The 25,341-nt window shown below is 35.8% G+C and overlaps 1 protein-coding gene across 21 annotated transcripts in view; it reads right to left on the reverse strand.

Annotated features, from left to right (window-relative positions):
* The window catches only part of SNX14 (sorting nexin 14), a 99,957-nt gene that overhangs the window by 12,007 nt on the left and 62,609 nt on the right, over positions 1–25,341 (reverse strand). For 8 of the 21 annotated variants that reach the window (XM_055391126.2, XM_055391133.2, XM_055391125.2 and 5 more), the window contains 8 exons: positions 24,009–24,035; positions 21,954–22,086; positions 18,754–18,955; positions 15,357–15,440; positions 13,444–13,544; positions 11,279–11,390; positions 3,157–3,197; positions 2,905–3,024 (listed from right to left, as the gene is read on the reverse strand). In XM_055391126.2, coding sequence (XP_055247101.1) covers positions 2,905–3,024; positions 3,157–3,197; positions 11,279–11,390; positions 13,444–13,544; positions 15,357–15,440; positions 18,754–18,955; positions 21,954–22,086; positions 24,009–24,035 — 820 coding nt within the window. The remainder of the gene's footprint in view (positions 1–2,904; positions 3,025–3,156; positions 3,198–11,278; positions 11,391–13,443; positions 13,545–15,356; positions 15,441–18,753; positions 18,956–21,953; positions 22,087–24,008; positions 24,036–25,341) is intronic. The other 13 variants (XM_063707758.1, XM_055391128.2, XM_055391137.2 and 10 more) reach the window with 2 other exon arrangements.

The raw sequence follows: 25,341 nt of genomic DNA on the forward strand, positions 1-25,341 counted from the left end.
GTAGACCTGGGGGGAATATCAAACAAATCCTAAAAATAACATAGTAACAATTTTTTTTAAGTTTAGTTATGTTTATGCAGATCAGACAACACTGAAGAAGCAGAGCTGGAAGACAGATCAGAAAAAGTAAACATATACCACCAAAAAGTAGCAAAAATGAAGACAGAAAATATGGAGGAAGGCTTAAGAGATACGGAAAACAGAATGATAACTAAATCTGTATTCCAGAAGGAGATAAGAGGGGGAATAGAGAGAAGGCAATATCTAAAGAACAATAGCTGAGAATTTTTCAAAACTGGTAAACTGAAGTAGACTGTTAAAGTAACAGCCCACAGTGATCATGCTTCTCTACAGCCACACTCTTGTACAGTCCCCTCCCACATCAACTCTGGGCTTGGCTACATGACTTGCTTTGGGACAAATGTTAAGCAAAATGTTCAACAGAGTCCTGGAAAGTTGTGTGTTGGGGTAAGCCCTCTTAGAATGCTGGTACCATGAGAGCCCAGAATTGCTTGCTGAAGACACATGGCCCAGCCAACAGGAAACACACAGTCAGACATGTGAATGAGGCCACCTTTGGCCATATTCCAATTCAAGAAGCTCTAAGACTGCAGCCCAAATGAGACCAGAAGTACAATGCAGCTAAGCCAAGTCCAAATTGCCGACCCACAGAATCATGAGCAAATAAGAGAGTCGTCTTAAACCATTCACTTTTGGAGTAGTTTGTAACACAACAATGTTTAAGTGATTTGTACCTAAAAGTAGGGTGTTGCCATAACATAAACCTAAAATACATGGTATTAGCTTTGGAAGCTAGGGGTAGGTGGAGGCTGGAAAAACGGCAGGAGCCTGCAGTAAAACTTGGAAAAAATGACAAGCTGTTAGTCAAGTCAGAAAGCAATGAGGTAGCTGTTCTTGGAAATGGAAAACTTACATTACATGGAATGTATTCTTTGATCACAACGTAATTAAACTGTGATCAATAACAACAATAAAGGAACAATCTGAAAATTCAAGAATGTTTGTAAACTTAAAAAAAAAAATTATAAATAACCCATAGGTCAAAGAGGGAATCGTAATAAAAAATTCTGAACTGAATAACAAAAATACCACATATTGAAATTTACAAGCCAGTGTTAAAACAGATTTAAAGAAAAATGTATACATTTTAATGCTTATATTAGAAAAGAAAGGCTAAGTTAAGCATTAGTTCCACCACAGGAAATTAAAACTGTAATACAAACAAAAGCCCAAAGAAATACAAATAATTTTTCAAAATAACAGAAATAAAGGTAATTTTAAAAGTCTGACAGAAAAGTTCAACAAAGCCAAAAGATAAAATAGACAGAATCTTTTCAAGATTGATCAAATTAAAGAAAAAAGAAAAAGAGAAGACATAAACAATGTTGAGAATAAAGAGACATAGCTACAGACATCAGTAACAATGAAAAGACAAAATTATTGACAGCTTCACACCAATAACCTTACAAACTTAGATAAAGTACAAAATTTGTCAAAAAATATAACCTATTGAAACTGACTCATGAAGTAATAAACCTGAAGAATTTTGTAATTGTTAAAGAAATTAAATTGGTTATAAAAAATCTTCCTACAAACAAAACTGGAGGCCTAGATGACTTTACCAACTCTATCAAATATTTATAAAAAGTCTACCAAAAATAAAAAATGCTAATAACACTTTGATACCAAAACCTAACAAGGACAGAATGAGAAAGAAAAATTATAGGCTATATTCTACCCATAAACATGAATGTAAACTTCCTTAATCTTTTTTTTTTTTTTTAGAGACAGAGTCTTGCTCTGTCCCCCAGGCTGAAGTGCAGTGGCGTGATCTCAGCTCACTGCAACCTCCACTTCCCAGGTTCAAGCGACTCTCCTGCCTCGGCCTCCCGAGTAGCTAGGATTACAGGCACCCACCACCACACTTGACTAATGTTTGTATTTTCAGTAGAGGCAGGGTTTCACCAAGGTGGCCAGGCTGGTCTCAAACTCCTGACCTCAAGTGATCCATCCACCTTGGCCTCCCGAAGTGCTGGGATTACAGGTGTGAGCCACCGCACCTGGCAAATTCCTTAATCTTATAAAGGTTATCTATTAATACAAAAAGAGCTACACTATACTATTCGATGGTGAAATAATTAAACAATTTCCTTTCTATATAGCAGTCCTAGTCAGGAATAAAACAAAACTGCAATCATTTGCAACAATTGTGTCAATATAAAAGAATTACCAGATATTACTAAAACTAATGTTAAGTCTAGCAAGACGACTAAATAAAAATTTTCTATCTATATATACAAGTTATAAAATGAAAATATTAATAATATTAAAGATACTATTCAGAGTATTAACAAAAATAAAAGATAGAGTCCTCTGAGCTCCCATAGCTCCCCATGCTGGGCACTACACCTTGGCACTAAACAGCTTCTTGAGGACAAGGAATGTATCCTTATATTCCCAGTGCCTAGCACTCAATCGTAGGCATGTAATAAAATGTTTGTTTAATGAATGGATAAAATACTTTATAAGCCATGAAAGTTAGGTAATGCCATCCAATAAACATAAACACAGTATAGCAATTAATTTCTTATTATTGAAAGTTGGTGACATATAACCTAAGAAAACCACTTTTAAAAATCCCCAAATACAGAAGTGGCATAAGTTTGCAAATATAGTATCCAGAGAAACATTTACCACATTAAAGCAAAGAACCAAGTAATTACACACAATACCCTCTGTATACCATTCAACTGATTTCCACATAAAGGAAATGTATAGCTCAATCCATTTCATTAACAAAGTATTCATTCTCTCGACAATGAAAAAGTCATCTCAAGTATGGCAACTTAAAACTTAATAGTTCTTTAATGCAATGTGCAGTACCTTCTTGTTGTTTTCTGAAGTAGGGCTGAGAATGGTCAGTTCTGGTCTACTCGGTTTAGGCTTTGGAGATTCACAAGAATTAATGAAATTCATGATAAAAGGTTCCAAATGCTGACCTTTCTGTGGTAATAGATTATTGTAAGAAAATAAAAAATAAAGGTAATTTTTAGTACATAATCCAGCAAAATTTATCAATATTTAAATATGTTTATGATTATCATGTTATAGAACACACATAAATCAGTTACTCACCTCTTTCATTAGTTTTCCAGGAACAGATTTTATAATTTTCCCTGCAATTAAAAGTAAAACATTATTTTAGGAAGGCATAAGACTCTTCATAATTGCTCACATGAATACTTAACCAGGTAATTTTAAATACGAAATAGCCAAGTTAAAACTGTAAAAAGTATTTATGATTGACCATTTCACACTCCATGGAAATTTTCAATAAATATGGTATTCTGAAATATTTATAGATACAATATTTGGGATTTACTTAAAAAAAATCCAGTGAGGTAAGTGGTGGGAGAAGGGATGGAACAAGCCAAGGGTTGATAACAACGTTGAGTAAGAAGTTTATTACATAATTTTGTCTACTTTTGTGAAAATTTCTGTAAGAAATATTTTCAAAGGATTTTCAGTAACAGTGAATATATAATGGTATCTAAAGATATGCAAAGGCCAGTCAAAAAAAAGTTTTAGGAACTGCCTCAATATTTAAAACTATTTCAGTAGTTTATATTCTGAATTTTAGATTAAGAATTTCTATTCTAAATCCTATGTTTGCCAAAATTACTTCTTGATCTCCAGCTTCCCTTAATTTGAAACATCAAACATCTTGAGATTTTCTCCAGCATTTAGAAATGACTTAAAAATCAATCAAAATTGATAAATACAACTTAAACTGCTTTCTGGACAAATCAGAAAAAAGTAGATTTATGGCAATAGAAGGGGACATTAATAATAAAGAATAAACATACTGTTTTGTGACAGGCAAACCACCCAACCTTCCCACTTGGCTATTTCTGGTATTTCTGGTTCTCATAACACCCCCTCCTTAGAATGTTCCCAAGTTCTTTAAATTACATGGTTTCATCCTGTGCTTTTCTGTCTTCTATGTGTTCTTACTGAGCCAAATTATTTGCTCAATCTGATTTCAAATAAAATTCAAATCTCTAATCCCTGCCTGTCTCCTGGACTCTCCTGCTTTATAAAACTTCAACTGGATTCTATAAACTCAGTAAGTTCAAAACTGCTATTAATGTATCCCCTATTCCAACAAGTAACAGCATTCATCCAGTTATTTAAATAGAAACTTGGATCATCCTTGATCATTTCTTCTTCAATCAAATCTAGTCAGTAACCAGGAATACCCAATCTCCTAAATGCCATATATAACCAAATATTTTGTCCTCACTTTTTTCCCCCAATAAAAAGATACACACACACTAAATATTTTGACTCAAATAAATGTATTGATTTGGGTGGGGGTGTGGGTATAGACAGAAGCCAAATGTCTACTTGCATTATTTAACTCACTGATTTAGTTCCATATACATTAGTTCAGATTACATCATATAAAATATATTTAGAGGCTAGGCAGGGTAGCTCCACGCCTGTAAGCCCAGCAATTTGGGAACCTAAGGTGGGAAGATCAATTGAGGAGAGGAGTTCAAGACCAGCTTGGGCAACAAAGCGAGATCCCATCTCTACAGATATTTAAAAATTAGCCAGGTGTGCTGGTGTGTACCTGTAGTCTTAGCTACTTTGGGAGGCTGAGGCAGGAAGGATCACTTGAGCCCAGGATTTGAGGCTGCAGTGAACTATGATTGTGTCAGCTGGGCACGGTGGCTCACGCCTGTAATCCCAGCACTTTGGGAGGCCGAGGTGGGCGGATCACGAGGTCAGGAGTTCGAGACCAGCCTGACCAACATGGTGAAACCCCGTCTCTTCTAAAAACACAAAAATTAGCCGGACGTGGTGGCGCATGCCTGTTATCCAAGCTACTCAGGAGGCCGAGGCAGGAGAATCGCTTGAACCCGGGAGATGGAGGTTGCAGTGAACTGAGATCGTGCCACTGAACTCCAGCTGGGTGACAGAGTGAGACTCCGTCTCAAAAACAAAACAAAACAAAACAAAAAAAGACTATGATTATGCCACTGCACTCCAGCCTAGGCAACAGTGTGAGACTCTGTCTCTAAAAACCATAATGAATACAAATGAATAAAAAATAAAATATATTTAGAAATATTGCTTTTATACAGTAGTAGTAGTAGTAGTAGTAGTAGTAGTAGTAGTAGTAGTAATAGTAGTAGAGATGTAGTCTCACTCTGTTGCCCAGGCTGGAGTGCAGTGGCATGATCTCGGCTCCCTCCACTTGCCAGTTTCAAGCAATTCTCCTGCCTAGGCCACCCAAGTAGCTGGGATTATAGGTGCACGCCACCACACCCAGCTAATTTTTGTATTTTTAGTAGAGACAAGGATTCACCATGTTGGCCAGGCTGGTCTTGAACTCCTGACCTCAAGTGATCCACCCACCCCGGCCTCCTAAAATGCTGGGATTACAGGTGTGAGCCACTGCACCTAGTCAATGCTATATTATTTTTTACCTTTTTTTTTTTTAGATGGAGTTTTGCTCTGTTGCCCAGGCTGGAGTGCAGTGGTGTGATCTCGGCTCACTGTAACCTCCACTTCCCAGGTTCAAGCAATTCTCCTGCCTCAGCCTCTTGAGTAGCTGGGACTACAGACGCCCACCACCATGCCCAGCTAATTTTTGTGTTTTTAGTAGAGACAGGGTTTCACCATGTTGCTCACGCTGGTCTTGAACTTCTAAGTTCAAGTGATCCATCTGCCTCAGCCTCCCAAAGTGCTGGGACTACAGGTGTGAGCCACCACGCCCAACGAATTTTTAACAATTTTATTCAGACTTTTCCAGCTTACACTAGTTTGGTCTGTTTTGATGTTTATGTAAAAAGAATCAGACTGTATATATTCTTTCATGTTTTGTTTCTTTCATTCAACATTTCTAAAAGTTCATCCACATTGTTGCTAGTAGCCTCATGATATGGGTATTCAACGTTAAGACTTTACCACAGTTTATCTGTCCATTCAACTGCTGATGAACATTTGTGCTGTTTCTAGTTTGGGCTATACAAAGAATTCTACTATGAACGTTCTTAAACATGGATAGATTCTCCAAAGTATATATCTGAGAGAGGAACTGCTGGGTCCTTCAGTTTTTATACCAAACAATTTTTCCAAGTAGTTTTTCAATTTATAGTCCTACTAACAGTGTGTAAGAGTTCCTGTTCCTTTACATCTGCACCAATACTTAGCACTTAGTATAATCAGACTTTTAAAAACTTTGGTGAATGCGGTGTTGCCCAAACATGATTCTAATTTGAGTTTCCCTATTAATGAAATTAGGCACCTTTCCATGTATTTATTGACCATATATTGATTTCCTCTTTTGTGAAGTGTTTTTTCTTTTGTTTTTAGAGAAAGGGTCTCACTCTGTCACTCAGGCTGGAGCACAGTGGTGTGCTCATAGCTCACTGTAACCTCGAACTTTCTGGGCTCAAGTGATCCTCCCGCCTCAGCTTCTGGAACAACCAGGATTACACATGCACACCACCATACCCAGCTACTTTTTTGTTGTTTTTTTTGTAGAGACAGAGTCTCACTTACGTTGCCCAGGCTGGTGAAATTATTTTTCTTCTGTCCATTTTTCTACTGTATTGTCTTCTAACTGAATTTGCAATATTTGCAAATATTTTCTCCCATTGTACAGGTTAAATAGTTGCAAAACATACAGGTAAAATATCCATAAATATTTCCTCCTATTCTACAGGTTGTCTCTTCACTCTGCTGCTTGTTTCCTTTGCTGTGTAGAAGGCTTTTATTAGGTTGGTGCAAAAGAGAGATTTTTGCTGTTTAAAAGAAAAAAAGGCAAAAGCCACAATTACTTTTGCACCAACCTAACAGTTTAATCTAGCCCCATTTGTCTATTTTTGTTTTGTTGCCTATGCTTTTGAAGTCTTAGCCATAAGATCTTTGCCTAGACTAAAGTCGAGAAGCATCTTCCCCTCATTTTCTTCTAGTAGTTTTATAATTTGGGGTCTTACATTTAAGTCTTTAATCCACTATGAGTTTGATTTTTTTATTATGTGATTGATAGTGGTCTAGTTTCATTCTTCTGCATATGGATATCCAGTTTTCCCAGCACTATTTATTGAAACGGGTGTCCATTCCCCCATGTAGGTTCTTGACACCTCTGTCAAATTTAGTTGACTATAAACACATTTTATAGTCAGATTTATCACTGCTGTTTTCTAATACCTTTACAGGTTTCTATATAGGACTTTAGTCTACTTAAATGTGGCTACTTCGTAAGAGTTCAAATGTATATCCAATGTCCCAGTAGCATTTCTTGAAAAGCTGACTCCTTCCCCATTCTGCAGAGCCATGCTCACAAATCAAGTGTCCACAGACGTATAGATCGGTTTGGGGATCTCTGTTCTGTTCCACGGGTCTACTGATTTAGTGTTATAAGTCAAGACATACGAAAGAGCTCTCCAACCTTGTTCTTCTTCTAAAGTGTGTTACCTACTTGGTCCTATGCATGTTTATATAAATTATAGATTCAGCTTCAAGGTATACACACATACACAACCTGTTTGATTTGGATTGGGACTGTATTATAGCTAGAAATCAACTTGGGGATAAATTTACATCTTTACAATACTGCGGTTTCTAAACAATGAATACGATTTCTATTTTCTTGGGTCTTCTTTAATATCTCTCAATAAAAGTTTACAGTTTTCTCTATAATGGTCACGCATACACATACTCTACTAGGTTTATTCCCAGATACTGATTCTAAGTACCTTTAGTATCATCCTTTAAACTGCTGCCAGAGTTGGATTTCTGAAACCTAAATCTGATTAGGTTTCATTGTTTAAAATCTATCAGTGTCTCTTTCCCCCTGCTTAGATGATCAAGTCCAAATTCCTTATCATGACACATTCGGCCATAACTTATCTTTCTAGTCTCACTCTCTTGCATGTACTGTACCTTCAAGATACTCCAAACATTACCAGCTGATTCCCTCTTTCATGCCTCTTGTACATGCCAGTCCCTCCAACTGGAATGATCTCCTTATCTATCTCCTGCCGATTTCTATTAATCTTTCAAGATTAGACAAATGATACCTTCCTAAGAAAGGCTTCCCTGTTTCCCTAAGAAGAACCAGCCGTCCCTTTCTTTCAGCTAGATCTTCAAAGATGGGTAATATGGAAGGGCATTTAAAGTAGAAGAAAAGAGTATAAACAAAGGCATTGGAGCAAAAGAATATAGGGGATTCAATTTTGCTAAAGTATGAAAGGAAGTAGTAAGAAATAATACCGGTAAGTTATATTGGTATCAAAGCACACAGTGATTTTCAGAGGGTTCCATATTAAACAATAAAGATTTCCTAAGTTAACAAAGACAGAAAAACCAAAGGATTTTAGATATGGTCAAACGTGTACTTTAGGAAGATTAATGTGGCTATGTTACATAAGATAAACTGATAGAGAGCAGGAGGAGGATGGGAATCCAGGAGACTAGATAGGAAACTTAGTACAGTTCAAGTAAGAGGCAATGAAAACTGAACTAAGGAAACAGTAAAGGGAATGAAGAGGAAGACATGAGTTAGACACCAAATAGGAAAAACGTACAGAATCTGGGAACTAAAAACATGTGTAAGGCAGGGCATGGTGACTCACACCTGTAATCCCAGCACTTTGGGAGGCTGAGGCAGATGGATCACTTGAACTTAGAAGTTCAAGACCAGCGTGAGCAACACGATGAAACCCCATCTCTACTAAAAATACAAAAATTATCTGGGTGTGGTGGTGCACACCTGTAGTTCTCAGGAAGCTGAGGTGGGAGGAACACCTGAGCCCAGGAGGCAGAAGTTGCAGTGAGCTGAGATCACGCCACCGCACTCCAGCCTGGGTGACGGAGAGACTCCATTTCCAAAAAAAAAAGATGTGTAGTGAGAGCATGGGAGAGAAAATCCAAGAGGTAATGGTAAAATTTCAAGCATGACTGAAATGACTGTAGTATCATTAACAGAATTACACGCTGGTTCTGAAAAGATGATAGATCAGATGGTGACGTCCAACTGGGTATTAGAAAGGTACAACTAAAGGTCAGACTACATTTAGGCAGGCAGATCACGAAGTCAAGAGATTGAGACCATCCTAGCCAACATGGTGAAACCCGTCTCTACTAAAAATACAAAAACTAGCTGGGCTAGGTGGCGTGTGCCTGTAGTCCCAGCTACTAGGGAGGCTGAGGCAGGAGAACTGCTTGAACCCGGGAGGCGGAGGTTGCAGTGAGTCAAGATGACGCCACTGCACTCCAGCCTGGGCGACAGAGACAGAGCAAGACTCCATCTCAAAAAAGAAAGAAAGAAAAAAAGAAACATTTATATATAGGTAAAGATTAAAATAATAGGTTCCGTGGAGACTGGCAAGAGGAAAATTGAGGACAGAGCTTAGAAAACACCTATATTTATGTGTATAGAGATAAAGGAGGATTGTGTAGGATGGAAATGTAGCGATAGGACTGAAACAGTTAAGAGAATAATATGCAATAATGAATGCCAAAGGCAAAGAATTTCTAAAGGAAAGAATGCTGCAGAGGAGGTCAAGAAGACTGAGGAGTGAGAAGATGTCTCTGTTAACAATGAGATCACTGGCCAGGCATGGTGCTCACTCACGCCTGTAATCTCAGCACTTTGGGAGGCCAAGGCAGATGGATTACCTGAGGTCAGGAGCTCAAGACCAGCCTGGCCAATGTGGTGAAACCCCATCTCTACTAAAACTACAAAAAAATTAGCTGGGTGTCGTGGTGGACACCTGTAATCCCAGCTACTTGGGAGGCTAAGGCAGGAGAATCGCTTGAACCTGGGAGGTGGAGGCTGCAGTGAGCCAAAATCACACCACTGCACTCCAGCCTGGGTGACAGAGCAAGACTCCATCACAGAAAAAAAAAAAAAAAAATCCAGTCACTGATAACCAGCAGGTGGAACAGTAATTAAGGAACAGTTTTTAAAACAGAATGGAGGCATGCCAGGGGTTTATGGGATGATTCTTTGGAAAATTTCAGACTACCATTTATTTAATTGAATCCTTTGTTATATTTCTATTTTTTATACATGTACTTATAATGTATGTACTATATTAGTGGTTAGAGAAGATGATCTATCTGGATTTCTGCTGAACTTGTTGCTATTTAGACAAACTATAATAAATAATTCATCCAAAAGTGATAGCTGAAATTAAGTGCTCAAGTATTACAACACAAAAACACTTTCTGAAACATGATCTTCAGGAAATACTAACTTCAATCTCTAACAGTAAAAATATAATAATGTCTTCAGTATCCCAGCAGACTATGCTTTGACTACAGATTCTATATCTGTCATAATAAAAATTAATATTTTAAAAAATAGACCAAATATAAGCTTTCTCACACATCTTAATTTCCTTTACAATAGTACTAGTAGAAATAAGGCAATCTACTAACTGCAGAATGGTTTTACTAATTATAAAGTTACTTTGAAATTAAAGATCAAGAAACTAAATTATTTTTCTGTTACTAATGAAAAATTCAAAACAAATTAACAATGATATTCAAAGCAGAAATATTTCCACAATCTCATGTGTACATTCCATGCCAGTTTTATAGCCAACAATTAAACTTTAAATAAAATTCATGTACAGATGTACCATGAAATGAAATTTGCTCAGAATGACAGATTAATTCAAGTTAATTAAAAGCTAGTTTATACAAAGTTTACTTACCTAAATTACTACTACAAGTGACCCAAAAATTAGGTTTTAAGGAATATTTATAATGCTTTATAATACAAAATGAGGAAGAGCATGATATAACTTAAAGATGTGGAAAAATGCAACTGTCTTAAACTAAGTTAAATGTTAACAGATCTTGTCTTTTTGAGATATTTAATGACAAATTTCAAATACCACAGCTATTGATACACTGTATGATGAAAACACTGATTCACATATGCTAAAAATACCATCTCTACTTTTCTTATATTTAAATTTAACAAAATAAATTTATAAATACATTGACTAATGTAATTTTCTGTGATGACAAATGGCTAGAAGTGACTGCTTAAATAATCAGAACTCAAAATGGACAGATTAAGGTCAGCATCTGACAATTTATCTCTAAATGCAGAAATAAGGGCCCTCGGAGTTTACCATAGGCTATACTACATATTTTTCTAAGTTAATCTGAAAATGCTGATTCTTTTCAGCTTATTATCTTATAATGATTCTTTAAATTGACTTACCAAGATTTACATCTGGTAGTATCTTATCAAGAAATTGTGTTTCCCCACCATTAGGGGAAAGAAAGTCTGCCAGAAGTTGACTATTACTCAGTTCTGGATGCTGCAGAAGTTTCTTGAATGAACAAAAAAAAAGGGAAAACACAGTTTAGAAATCTAGAGGAGTAGTCAAAACTGTATTTTAATTTCTTTAAATTTTAAATCCCCAAAAACTACTTTATATTTAAAATAATAACAAAGCAACTGCATTTTTAGAGGGAAGAATACAGGATAGTAGGTAAGACCTTGGCCTTTATAGTCAGATATGCATGGGTTCGAATTCTGGCTCTTCCACATGCTAGCTAAGTGACACTAGAAAAGTTCCTAAATTGCCCAAGAGTCAGTTTCCTAACTTATAAAATGAGAATGACACTACCTACTTTATAGTATTGTTATATAAAGCATTTAGCACAGTATCTGACACACAGGAAGTAAAACTAAACATTAGCTACTATTATTTCCAGTTTCTCAACTATAGAAAAAAATGATAGCTGATACAGCTGTCCTGATAAATTTTTAAAAGTCGGCATAAAGGGTTTTGCAGAAAACTAGATGGGGAGATGTGAAATAACTTGAAAAATCCGTTGTCCGTTCTTCCTGCTACACTGTTTTCTAATAAGATAACATGGGCTGGGCGCGGTGGCTCATGCCTGTAATCCTAGCACTTTGGGAAGCTGATACAGTGGATCACCTGAGGTCAGGAGTTCGAGACCAGACTAGCCAACATGGCAAAACCCCGTCTGTACTAAAAATACAAAAATTAGCCAGGAGTGGCAGTGGGTGCCTGCAATCCCAGCTACTTGGGAGGCCGAGGCTGGAGAATTGGTTGAACTCGGGAGGTGGAGGTTGCAGTGAGCCAAGATCGCGCCGTTGCGCTCCAACCTAGATGACAAGAGCAAAACTCTGTCTCAAAAAATAAAAAAAATTAAAAAAAGACTTTTAAAAGCCAAAATTAACCCAGTCTTATCTAATAGTTTCCTAACTATGAAAGTTACAAAACTTTATAAGCAGAAATCTACATTAAAAAAACCAGTACAGCTATCTCTAATTTAAATCCATATTACAAGAAAATATTTCTTCCAGAGTGAAGTACTCTAGTTTGTAGAAATAATTAGCTGGTTCAAATAATGAGTTAATAGTATCAACAAAAACATAGCTTTGTGTTTTATCCAAACATCCTTGCAGTAGTTAATTATTATTTCATATTTCAATTTTCACATCACCAAAAATTTATACAGAAGATACTTATATATATATATATATTTTTTTTTTTCAACTTGGAGTTGAAAGCATTCAACAGTTCAGAGACAGGAAATAAAGTGTAAATACTCCTTTATACTGCTGAGTATTTTTAATTTAAAAGTCTTTCTTTTTGGCTAGGAAGCATCCAAATTTAACTGAATGAAAAATTTTTTAAAAATATAAAATTCCATGCCCAAATAAAGTATTTTTTTAACAAATTGAAAGTATCCTCCCTTGTAAGCACTTGATAAAGAGAGATGTTTATTAATCTTGGAGAGCCTGATGTCTCAAGTAACTTTTATGATGACTGTACCATGTATTTAAATAATATACCCATACATTTTAACATAATGTAACGTGCACACACTGAGAAAAATGGAATTCAACTCCATGTAGCAAATAGTAGAGTTGATCCTAGGAAATTGGAAAAATATCTATAAACCCAAAAGAAAAGGGACTGAGGAATAACATAGGAGAGAAGACTCCAAAGTTCAGAAAAAGCTAAACACAAAAATCAAACAGAAAACAGAACAAACAGTAACAAATATTCTAAGAATACTATCCAGTATTCTTCAAATGCATCTAATCTTTTACACCAAGTTCCTTTTTTTAATGTCCTATACAAAGTTTTAACTAGCCTAAAACTAAGTAAAGATTTTTCTTCCCCTAAGAAAATATCTTGCATTTCATTCAATTTGGAGAGGGGGGTAAGTAATATACTTTTGACAAAAATTCATTCTAAAATTCACAAGGAAAAATGTTTTTTAAATTAAAATCTACATGGACAGGTATTTATAAACCAAAGAACATATATACAAGGGAAAAAGAGACAAATTAGAGAATGCTATGATTAGCAACATTTGGAATTAATACAGTTGATGTTATACCTGTAGATATTCTTGGAACTCTTCCCTCTTTGACTTTAAGAATTCATAATTTTTGGGGCCAATGATCCTCTTAGAAGGAAGCTGGGCATCAGGAAATGCACCTGAAATTAGTATATATTGTAGTTATTACTGTGTTCTGCTACTATTTTTAAAACCTTAAATTAGGTTTTAAAATTTACTATGGCACATTCAGATTAGCAATACTGCCTTGTACAGATGTGACATTACTCTTTGAAAATCTTCACAAAACCAGAGAGCTTCAAGTCAGAAGTCCAGACCAAAGAACTTGAGTCTACTGATAAACAAAATATTACTCTTGTAACAATCACTGTTTGACACAGATTTTTTGGCTTTCCATCCTAGTAAAACAGCTTCAAAAAATTATTATGAGATTTTTTTTTGAAATTGGTGAGATTCTATTAGACAAAACCTTACTAAAGAAATAACTAATTTCTCAGAGGGAAAAAAGATAGCATTTTGTCAATGCTATATAAATGGCTTAAAATCACAATGTAGGCTGGGTGCAGTGGTTCACACCTGTAATCCCAGCACTTTGAGAGGCCACAGCGAGCAGATCACTTGAGGTCAGAAGTTCAAGACTAACGTGATATAAAACCCCATCTCTACTAAAAATACAAAAAAATTAGCCAGGTGTGGTGGTAAATGCCTGTAATCCCAGCTACTTAGGAGGCTGAGGCAGGAGAATCGCTGGAACCTGAGAGGTGGAGGTTGCTGGGAGTTGAGAGCGCACCACTGCACTCCAGCCTGGGTGACAGAGTGAGACTCATCTCAAAAAAAAAAAAAAAAAAAAAAAGGCCACCAACATGGTGAAACCCTGTCTCTACTAAAAATACAAAATTAGCTGGGTGTGATGGCACATGCCTATAATCCCAGCTACTCGGGAGTCTGAGGCAGGAGAATCACTTGAACCCAGGAGGCAGAGGTTGCCAAGATCTCTGTGGTGAGCCAAGATTGTGCCACTGCACTCCAGCCTGAGCAACAAGAGGGAAACAAGGAAACGAAGGAAGGAAGGAAATAAGGAAACGAAGGAAGGAAGGAAACAAGGAAACGAAGGAAGAAAGGAAGGAAGGAAACAAGGAAATGAAGGAAGGAAACAAGAGAAGGAAGGAAGGAAGGAAGCAAGCATGAATGTGCTTTCTCAGATAGGGCTGGCTTTAGAAATTTTAGCATCAAAAAAGAAAAGTATGGAGATAAACTGTCTTCTCTCAGCCTTAAACAAAAAAAGTAGTTTTCAGAGAAAGAACGAGGATGGTACTGCACCAGATTGGTAGAGAGAAAGATAAAACCATTTGAACACAAGTACAAACTCAAAATCTATGCAAAAATATGGAGTGGGACCTTATATTCTTTATCTTCCTATAATAATCATCCTTATTACAGGCTTTGCTCTTATAGCAGGGAAAGGAACGTTCCTTACCCTTCTCAATAAAAACCAACCTGAATTTGGATCAGGGACACTCTACAGAGCTTTTCTAAAATAAAAAGATTTAGAACACACAAATAAAATTCACCAAGCTAAATACAAAAAAAAATAGCTGGAAATTCTTTATAACTATATCCCTGATATTAACCAAAATAAATACATTGATGAGACAGGAAGAACAAAAAAGAGTAAATAGAGAACCCTTTCTAAAATATAGTTTTAAAATAGCTATTTTTAAATTTTGATTTTATTTAAAAAAAGCATAAATGTACATTGCAAGAACTTTAAATATACAGATAAAAATAAGAAGATAAACAGTACATTTCCGTTATCAATAAAAGTATACACAAGCATCAATGTTGTATTTCTTGTATTTCAATTACTTAAAATAAAAAAATTAATCTGGTGTCATAGCTTTAAAGAATGCTAATGTTGAAATGTAATGTTTTATCCAAAAAGAATAACATACCATGAAATTCTGTTAGTTTTGATTCAAGTACATAGAATTCAAGATATCTTCTATAGACAGACCAATGTTCAGGCTCGTGTCCAACTGTAAATTGAGTACACACACACTGAGTAAAAAATAATTTCAAAACCCTAAAAGAATGCGATATTTAAAACATTAAGAATACAAAGCTGGCTAGACACGGTGGCTCACGCCTATAATCCCAGCACTTTGGGAGACCAAGGTGGGTGGATCATTTGAGGTCAGGAGTTCGAGGCCAGTCTTGCCAACATGGTGAAATCCCGCTTCTACTAAAAATACAAAAATTAGCCAGCTGTGGTGGCAGGCATCTGTAGTCCCAGCTACTCAGGAGGCTGAGGCAGGAGAATCGCTTGAACCCAAGAGGCAGAGGTTGCAGCGAGCCGAGATTGCGCCGTTGCACTCCAGCCTGGGCAACAGAGCGAGACTCTGTCTCAAAAAAAAAAAAAAGAAAAAAGAAAAAAGAATACAAAGCTGGACATTATTCCACAGTTGTAATTTGTTATTTTTGGCATAACATTATTAACACATTTTATCCCATATTTTAGTTACCTAGAAGTGACTGATAAATTTCATCTATTTATGAAGTTATCTCAAATATACTTTTTCTATAACAGAATCAGAGCTGACAGAAACTTTAAAATATCATGCAATTATGACTATTTTTAAAATATCACCAAAATGATGTATTTCATGAGTTTTTTTATTGATTTGGGGTTTCTCAAATATTTACCATACTGTCCTAATTTAATATAGTATAGAGCAGTACTATCCAATAGAACTTTCTGCAGTTACGAAGATGCTCCATGGATCTGCATTAATATAGTAGCTACTAGCCACATGTTGCCACTGAGTACCTGAGAGGCAGCTAATGCAACTAAAGAACTGAAATTTTAATACAATTTAATTTGATTTTAATTACCACATGCAGCTAGTGGCTACTAAATTGGGCAGCACATAGTAATGGTTTAAAGAGTAAGTCTGGAATCAGACTGCCTGTTCTAATCCCAGTTAACCCTGCCCCCATTTACCATGTGGCCTTGAACAAATAACACCACTGTATCTTACAGTGCTTAGATGTAGAATAACAATAATTGTGTCTATCAGATAAAATAATCCACATAAAGCACTTCTGTACAGTGCATAGTACAGAGTAAATACCTCATAAATGTTAACTGTTATGGTTAACATCTAACATCAGTCTACCATAGATTTGAGAATGCAGTAGATCGAGTGAACCAATACCACAATCATCCAAAACAACACTTCTTTCTATTTAGAAAAAACCAACCTGATCACAACATACAAAGCAAATCGTAGTTTTCTTCTTCAACACTGGTCTTAAAAGATCCATAGTATATTTAGGCTAGGTTTTTAATGCTGAAATTGTTATTCTGTTACCCGTATAAAATCAATATACTAAATGATATACTTTTTTCTCCCTCATAGATCATGGTTTCTAAGAGCACATTACATTGACAGTAGAAGTCTGCAGCACTGTTGACAAAAATTATCTTTAAAATACAAGCTTTTGGCCCAGCACAGTGGCTCACACCTGTAATCCTAGTACTCTGGGAGGCCAAGGCAGGAAGACCGCTTTGAGCCCAGGAGTTTGAGACCAGCCTCAGCAACATAGTGAGACCCTTTCTCTACAAAAAAATTTTAAAATTAGCTGGGCGTGGTGACATGCACCTATAGTCCCAGCTACTCAGGAGGCTGAAGTGGGAGGATCACTTGAACCCGGGAAGTTAAGGCTGTAGTGAGCCACAGTCATGCCACTGCACACCAGCTTGGGCAACAAAGCAAGACTCTCTCTCAAAAAGAAAAAAAATTAAATTAAAAAATAAAAGTTTTAAGATTTTTTGGTTTTTATTTTTGAATTACTGAGCCATGAACTATTATAATTTATGTTAAATGATTAACCTTTTAAGATAAAGCATAAAAATTAAAAATAGTTGTCCTAAAGTAAAAACAAAAGTATATTCCAAACAAAACTAAGTTGGAAATGGAAATCTGACTCTATTATTGACAATAGAGTCTGTCCACCTGTCAGAATGCTGAAAGAACAGCAACTACTAAGACTGAACAGCAACTCCAGCAAAATCAGGCAGTATGGTCTAAGACCTGGACAGAATAAGATGCTGCCTGATATTTAATTATGACAGGAAAAAGTATAAGTAGCTACTCTGGGCATTCTTCCCTCCCTCCCAATTCCTATGTCTCATGTTCTTGAAACAGGATCAACTTCTGAGGAAAATCAGAAAACCTAATACTTTTTGAAAAATAAGTAAGGATAATTAGCACTGATCTTCACACTACTACTTAGTTATCCTCTCAAAACCACTTTCTAACATTGCCACTTTTTTTCCTTCTTTCCTCATAACTCCCTCTTCCTGAGCTCAACTTTATTTTCTGCTCATCATTCTCTAAATGTGGTGCTTTTCATTACACTCACTGCCCCACTTCTTGGAAAAAGTTCAAAGTGTTGACTATTTTATTTTTTAATTCGATTTCTTTTTATCAAGTTACAAGTAGGACTTTAAAGTGGTGACTGTTTATCCTGCTACAGATACTGTTAACCCTGGTCTCTATTACAGTCTATACCTGACATAACCGAAAGAAAAAATATGTCAAAACATGAAGAAGGCTTGTAAAGTTTTAACCATATTTTCATCAGTTCTTTTTGGAGACAGGGTTTCACTCTTTCTCCCAGGCTGGAGTGCAGTCACACGATCTCGACTCACTGCAACCTCCGCCTCCCAGGTTGAAGTGATCTTCATGCCTCAGCCTCCAGAGTAGCTGGGACTACAGGCACGCACCACCACGTGTGGCTATTTTTGTATTTTTAGTAGATATAGGGTTTCGCCATGTGGGCCAGGTGGGTCTCAAACTCCTGACCTCAGGTAATTCACCTGCCTTGGCCTCCCAAAGTACTGCGATTACAGGCGTGAGCCACCACGCCTGGCCATATTTTCATCAATTCTAATTAGCCCACAAAATGGGTGAGAGAAAACGCTGTCTTAATTAAACTAGAATAATACCTGATATAGTGCTATATGGATTAATGATAATTAAGTAAGTACAATGGCTAATGATGACAACAAAACCATTAAAAGAACATTACATTGAATGCCTGATGGACTGTCAGGTGTCTAGCAGGCATCACTCAATAAATGTTGATTGAATTAGTTAATTAGTTACTGCTATGAAGATAACCTAGGACATCCTAAGCTTTCTTTCAATTTTCTGTTCTGGACACTTCTCTTTTGGATATGCAGCCATATTTGTTAGTTAGAAGTGGCAAAATGTTTATCATACCTGATAACAACAGACTCATTCATGGGCATCTTTTAAGAAAGGTGCTCAGAAAGCTTCCTACCTGCTCTTCTATCATTTCTTTCAACATCAATACAAAACACAGGAATTCTTTCTTTTTTCTCCTTCCTTTCAGAGGAGGGATCCTCAAAAAAGTCTACATATGGAATGCTAATTTTCCATGCAGCAAGGTTTCGGGGAGTATTAGGTGTGCTCACAGCCTCCACTGGAGAATCATCTTCCATTACAACAATACCTTCTTCAATCTGGAAAAAAATTACCAGGATGAATTTAATATTCCCAATACCTTTAGAACTACAGCATATGAGATAGAAGTATAAAGTAATATGCCCATATCAATTGATAATTTTTAAGACCCTGAAAGCTAGGTGATATTAAATTTTCTACTGAAAAAGTAAAGGTAAAAAGTTAAAAACTTACAAGTTACTAGCATCAACTCCAAGTTTTCTTACATCATCTGTATATGAAAATATAATAGGCCGGGGACAGTGCCTATAATCCCAACACTTTCAGAGGCTGAGGTGGGAGGATTGCTTGGGCCCAGGAGTTTGAGACTAGCCTGGGAAACACAGAGCAAGTAGGCACTGTTGCCAAATGATCACAACAAGGGTTCTGAAAGATAATGTCAGGCTGGGCGCGTTGGCTTTCACCTGTAATCCCAGCACTTTGGGAGGCCAAGGTGGGTGGATCACCTGAGGTCAGGAGTTCGAGATAACGTCTCCTAAGTCTCCAATAAGACATCCTAAATGTCCATCTTAGGATCACAAACCAATTTAGGATCACTCGGCAGTGAAACTGGAAACTTCTCTTTTCCCTCAACTTCCTAAACAAGACAAAGAGGATTCCCCAAGGTCCCACGGCTTAGAACTAGCACAGTGTCTTCTAAATCCTAAATGGCATCATCTTAGTCTGCGTTAGCACCTTACTGTCCCTGAGTTTTCCCTTGATAGTATTAAACATTAGTTTGTCTGCTTCTCCAACTTTCTGTTACTACTATCTTTAATCCCAATCAAGAATTTCCTTCTTCCTTGGGTCACTATAAAACAAAGCAAACTCTCTCAGCTTTTTAAAGATAGCCTCCTATTCCTAAAGCTAAAGTACAACTTGTGTATCAAGCAATTGGGAAGGCAAAAAATAAAAAATACATCTTCTTCCACAAAAAATTATGTTTTAAAAGTTCATAATAACACGGTTAAATACTTTTGTTATAATATCGAATAGAGAAAAGATAGCAAACTACATATAAAATGTAGTCTACAGGGGTGAAAAGGGAAAGGTTTTTTTTTTTTTTAAAGAAAATCACCAAACTATTAATAGAAGCGGTTTCTGGGTGGTAGATATGCACGTACGTGGCATTTAAATTTTTTCCACTGTTCTATATTATTAAAAAACTGAGAATATGCTTAAAATTAGAAAACATAAACATTATTTTGAAAAAGACTTTCTCTGATCTACTTTCTTCTATCCACACTTTTTTTATTTTTTTTTGAGACAGGCTTTTATTCTGTTACACAGGCTGTAGTACAGTGACACAAACATGGCTCACTGCAGCCTTGACCTCCTGAGCTCAAGTGATCCTCCCAAGTAGCTACGAATACAGTTGGGCACCATCATACCCAGCTAATTTTTTAATTTTTGTAAAGACAGGGTCTCACCATGTTGCCCAGGCTGGTCTTGAACTCCTTGGCTCAAGCAATCCTCCTGCCTCAGTTTCCCAAAGTACTGAGATTACAAATATGAGCCACCACACCCAGCATAAAAATACTACCCACACCAAGGCTGGGTGCAGTGGTTCACGCCTGTAGTCTCAACACTTTGGGACTACAGGTGGGTGGATCACGAGGTCAGGAGTTCAAGACCAGCCTGGCCAACATGGTGAAACCCCATCCTTACCAAAAAAAAATACAAAAATTAGCTGGGCGTGGTGGCGGGCGCCTGCAATCCCAGCTACTCAAGAGGCTGAGGCAGGAGCCCGGGAGGCGGAGGTTGCAGTGAGCTGAGATCGTGCCATTGCACTCCAGCCTGGGTGACAGAGCAAGACTCCGTCTCAAAAAAAAAAAAAAAAAACCAAAAAAAAAATTACTACCCACACTTACAGGGAAAAAATAAAGGCATAAAAAAACGGCTTTATTTGAATTAATAAAAAAAGGTTTAAATAAGATTTTATTCCATTTAAATTATTATGAAGAATCAGTGACCCTTACATGAAGGCAATGGGACAAAGGTCAAAAGGAAGGGGTAAAGAAAAGGGTTTACTCCTGTCTCCCCACCTTTCCTCCTTCTTGGTCATCATCAATCCCATCAGTACTAAACACCCCTTTTATACCCACGTTAGTGAATTTCTTAAAGCCGAGGTCTACGTCTTAATCATCTTTTCATCCCCAGTGCCCAGGGTCATTAAAAGGCAAAATGAGAATCCAAGATCTCTATTCAATAAAAATAAAAAGTACAAATGAGACAATACTTGCCTTTATGGGACTATGTGATAGGAAAGACAATCATAACACGTAACTTGAAATACATTATGGTATAAGCTTTAACATACGATATAATAGGGACACAAAAGGAGGAAATGTTCAGTTCAACTTGGGGATTTGGGTAAAGGTTTATGGGGAACAGTTGCATTTTGAAGGATGCATATGAATTTTCTAGGTCAATACACAAATGAAGGGCATTTCAAGCAGGACAAAGATACAGAGAAATAAAATAGGATGGTAAGTAAAATGTTTATATAAGTCAACTGGAAATCTTGTTAAAATGCAAATTGATTCAGTAAGTCTAGGATAGTGCCTGAGATTCTGTATTTATACAAGCTTCCAGGTAATGCCAATGCTGCTTGTCAACAGACTGTAGTTTAAGTAAGCAAGGAGTTAGAGCATCTATTAGCAACTCTGTATACCTGGAGCATATGGTGGGAAAAAGGTAACATCAGAATTTGAAGCTTAACCAAAAGACGGTAAACTGCTTGACTATTAGAAGTATCTCAGCTTAACAGGAACTATTCTGCCTTAATAAGCAATAACACAGTTCTCAGGAATTTTAAAAATTAGATTCACGTCATGAAACTATCACAACTAATGAAAGAATGAGAAATACAAAGGAAGTCTGAAGTAAGAAGATAAAGGTAAAGTATTAAACAGAATACAGATTCTCCAAAAAAAAGGAAAATAATGAGTATATCTAATTTTTATGTTATAGTAAGTCTGAAGTTAGAAATAAATCAAATTGATACATTTTACTTACAAAATCATCTTCACCTTCAGCTACACCATAATTAGGCAACATAGCCCCCTCCATTGTGGTACTTTTGAATACTCCTTTAATTTTGCTACCTATTCTGCTGATTCCAAATGATTCTCCCCTTTTCTGTGTGTTCCTGAATATTAAACAAAAATGTATCAAGTACATAGCAAATTATCGCAACAGTCTAGTTTATTGAAAACCATTATTAAAAAAAAAGAAAAACAGTTTTGAAAATGATAAACTAAAGGTATAGCTAACATAACTTTTGGAGTTTTCATACACAGATTAAGTATCAACATCTCAGAAGTCAAAAATGACATAGTATTTAAAGTTTAAATTTGGTGGATGAATAAATGGGACAATATTTATTTATAAACACTCAAAATTTACCTAGTATTAACTTCAAAATATTAACAGGATTAGAATTTTTAAAAGATGAGAGCCCCCTAGTGGAATATAGTTCTTATTGCAATATTTCAAAATAGATTTTAAAATGCTTAAGATCTGTTCAAAACCAAAAACATCTCTTTAGAGTAACTGGACTAAAATTATGCGACAGAAAAAAAAACATTAAACTATTACTTTCTAAGTACTTCATTTTCAGATGGAACTTTAAGAAAAAGAATAGTGCCAAAGGGAAAGGTTAGCAATGAGCATAGGGATAAAAGCAAATGTAGCCCAAGGAAGCAGTCTGCTCTGCCATAAATATTAAATGTTGGTTTTGCCATTTTTTTAAGCTGAATTTCTGAAAGCAGAAATAGCTGAAAAGCAACAAAACGAATAAGCCAAAAGTAGCAAAAATGTCCGTTAGCCTGCTACCCAATGTTTCAGCAATTAAAACCGTAACTTTTATCCAATTTAAAAGTCATGCTCAAGGCCAGGCACAGTGGCTCACACGTGTAATCCCAGCACTTTGGAAGGCCGAGGCAGGCAGATCACCTGAGGTCAAGAGTTCGAGACCAGCCTGGCCAACACGGCGAAACTGCGTCTGTATTAAAAATACAATAATTAGCCCGGCGAGGTGGCAGGCACCTGTAATCCCAGCTACTAGGAAGGCTGACACAGAAGAATCACTTGGACCCACAAGATCGCGCCACTGCACTCCAGCCTGGGCAACAGAGTGAGGCTCCATCAAGAAAATATATATAAAATAAAATAAAGTCACGTTCACTACGTAATACTGCTCTTACAACAGATATCCAAATAAAAATGACTACTTTAAATTTTGAGAAAGTTTGTTTTGAATGCTCAAGTGTATAGCTATTACTCCTATGAGAAAAATTAAGTTATCTACTGAAATAATACAATTACAGAAAGAAAATTAATCAAGTTTCAAATACACCAATATGCAGTAATGTGTATTTTACACACATCCAAGAAGTAAATCAAACTTCTGGAAAAACACTAATAATAAGTAGAAAGCAGTAAAAGGGGTACTTAAACTAGATTATTTTATCTAAACAAACATACAATTAGGGTTTTTTTTTAATCCAGAATTGTAGACACAATTGTCCTTGATTTAAAAAACATTTCCCAAGACATAAAAATGTTAACAAAATATTTTTAGAATCTCTAGACTCTAGATAGTTTATTCTAGTCTCTACAACATGGATACTACAAAACAATGGGGGTTGTTGAAATATGAAATTTAAAAATTCTCACTTATGATTATTATGCCCAGAAATACAGAAACATCATATTTCTTATTTAAAAAAAAGTTCTTTAAACATAATTCTAAAATTAATTTAGCAAAATCAACAAGAACAAAAATGAGTCAACAGCCTTAAAATACAAGATACTGACAAATTAAATAATGAAAATATCTTTAAAGTATCAGGACATTTTTATTTTATGATGGCATATCATGCTATTTCAAAAAGGAGATATCTAGAATAAAAGTAGGTATTCATTTTAAAAGATTATCCTAAATAACTAGGATATAATGGCAGTTAATACCAGTGTTCCATTTTTTTCCTTTTTATTTGTATTAGGTTGTTCACAATGTACTTTCTAAAAACATTTAATACTGAAAAGAATCACATGCTCAAGACTTACCGAAAATCATCCAAACTTAGGCTACCTCTGCAATAACAGGTATGTGAAATTATATAAGGAGAGGAAAGAAAGCAAGCCCAGATATTATATAAACTTCATTTTAGAACACAAAACAAAATTTAAAAGCTTCAGAAGTTACACAAGTGTATAACATTCATTTTTGCAAAGGGAAGAAATCCTCATGAATAAGGTGATAAAGGTAAGATAAACGCACATAGCTGTCTTTTGTGTTTGGATGAAGTCTACATTACTAAAAATGGTTCTTAAAAATTAAATATGTTTTCTCTTGGGTGACATGGAAAAAAATTAAATATATCAGGAAATAACTGACTTTTTTCTACATAATTAAAAAAGGTTCTTAGAAATTAAATATCCAGAAATAATTCTGTCTTTTCTTTGTCCTTAAGCATACCATTTCTTTCATGCAGTGGAAAGTATGCAGAGACTGAGCCACCAAAAACCTGGCACAAAAAACAAACCCATATTTTCCAACATTAAATTTGTGTTCATGTTAGACAGAATCATTTATGCTTCACGTTTTTAGGTTGAGTAAAAAAATATGTTTTAAGCTAAGAAGCACAGTTAACAAAAGATCTCTAAATATTAAAAAACAAAAGTTGTACTTTAAGTGTACAATGAAACAGAGAACATGATAAATAATATGCATTAGAATTTTACTTTGAAAATATAAAATGTAGACATAAAATATATGAATACATATTTTATGTAATTTAAGTCATGTAATAGCAAATTAACAAAGCTATTCTAAATTTCCAGTGAAAGAATGTTAAGAAACTCTTTTAACTTATTATATATAGGTAAATAAATCATTAAGTATCACAGAAGCAGAGTCCTGACAAGACTGATAGTTAACTATTAAAATCAGATCACCATAAAGAAAAACATACTTTAAAAAGTCATAATCAGTATCCAGAATGAAAAGAACCCATATAACCTGTCTTTTTTATATTTTAAAGCCAACAGAATTAGTACCTTAATATGCTGAAAATAATCAAGTGTTCTAAAAGTAGCCAAGAAGGCTTTTCATCTCTGAAGTTATGACCTTGACTTAGATTTAACCATGAAGCAAGCTTTTTATTTTATTTTATTTTATTTTAATTGAGGCGGAGTCTTAGTTGCCCAGGCTGGAGTGCAGTGGTGCAGTCTCAGCTCACTGTAACCTCTGCCTCCTGGGTTTAAGTGATTCTCCTGCCTCAGTCTCCCAAGCAGCTGGGATCACAGGTGTGTTCCATCGCACTCGACTAATTTTTGTATTTTTAGCAGAGACCGGGTTTCACCATGTTGGCCAGGCTGGTGTTGAACTCCTGACCTG

This window comes from Gorilla gorilla, chromosome 5, assembly GCF_029281585.2.
Source record: "Gorilla gorilla gorilla isolate KB3781 chromosome 5, NHGRI_mGorGor1-v2.1_pri, whole genome shotgun sequence".
Taxonomy (NCBI): domain Eukaryota; kingdom Metazoa; phylum Chordata; class Mammalia; order Primates; family Hominidae; genus Gorilla; species Gorilla gorilla.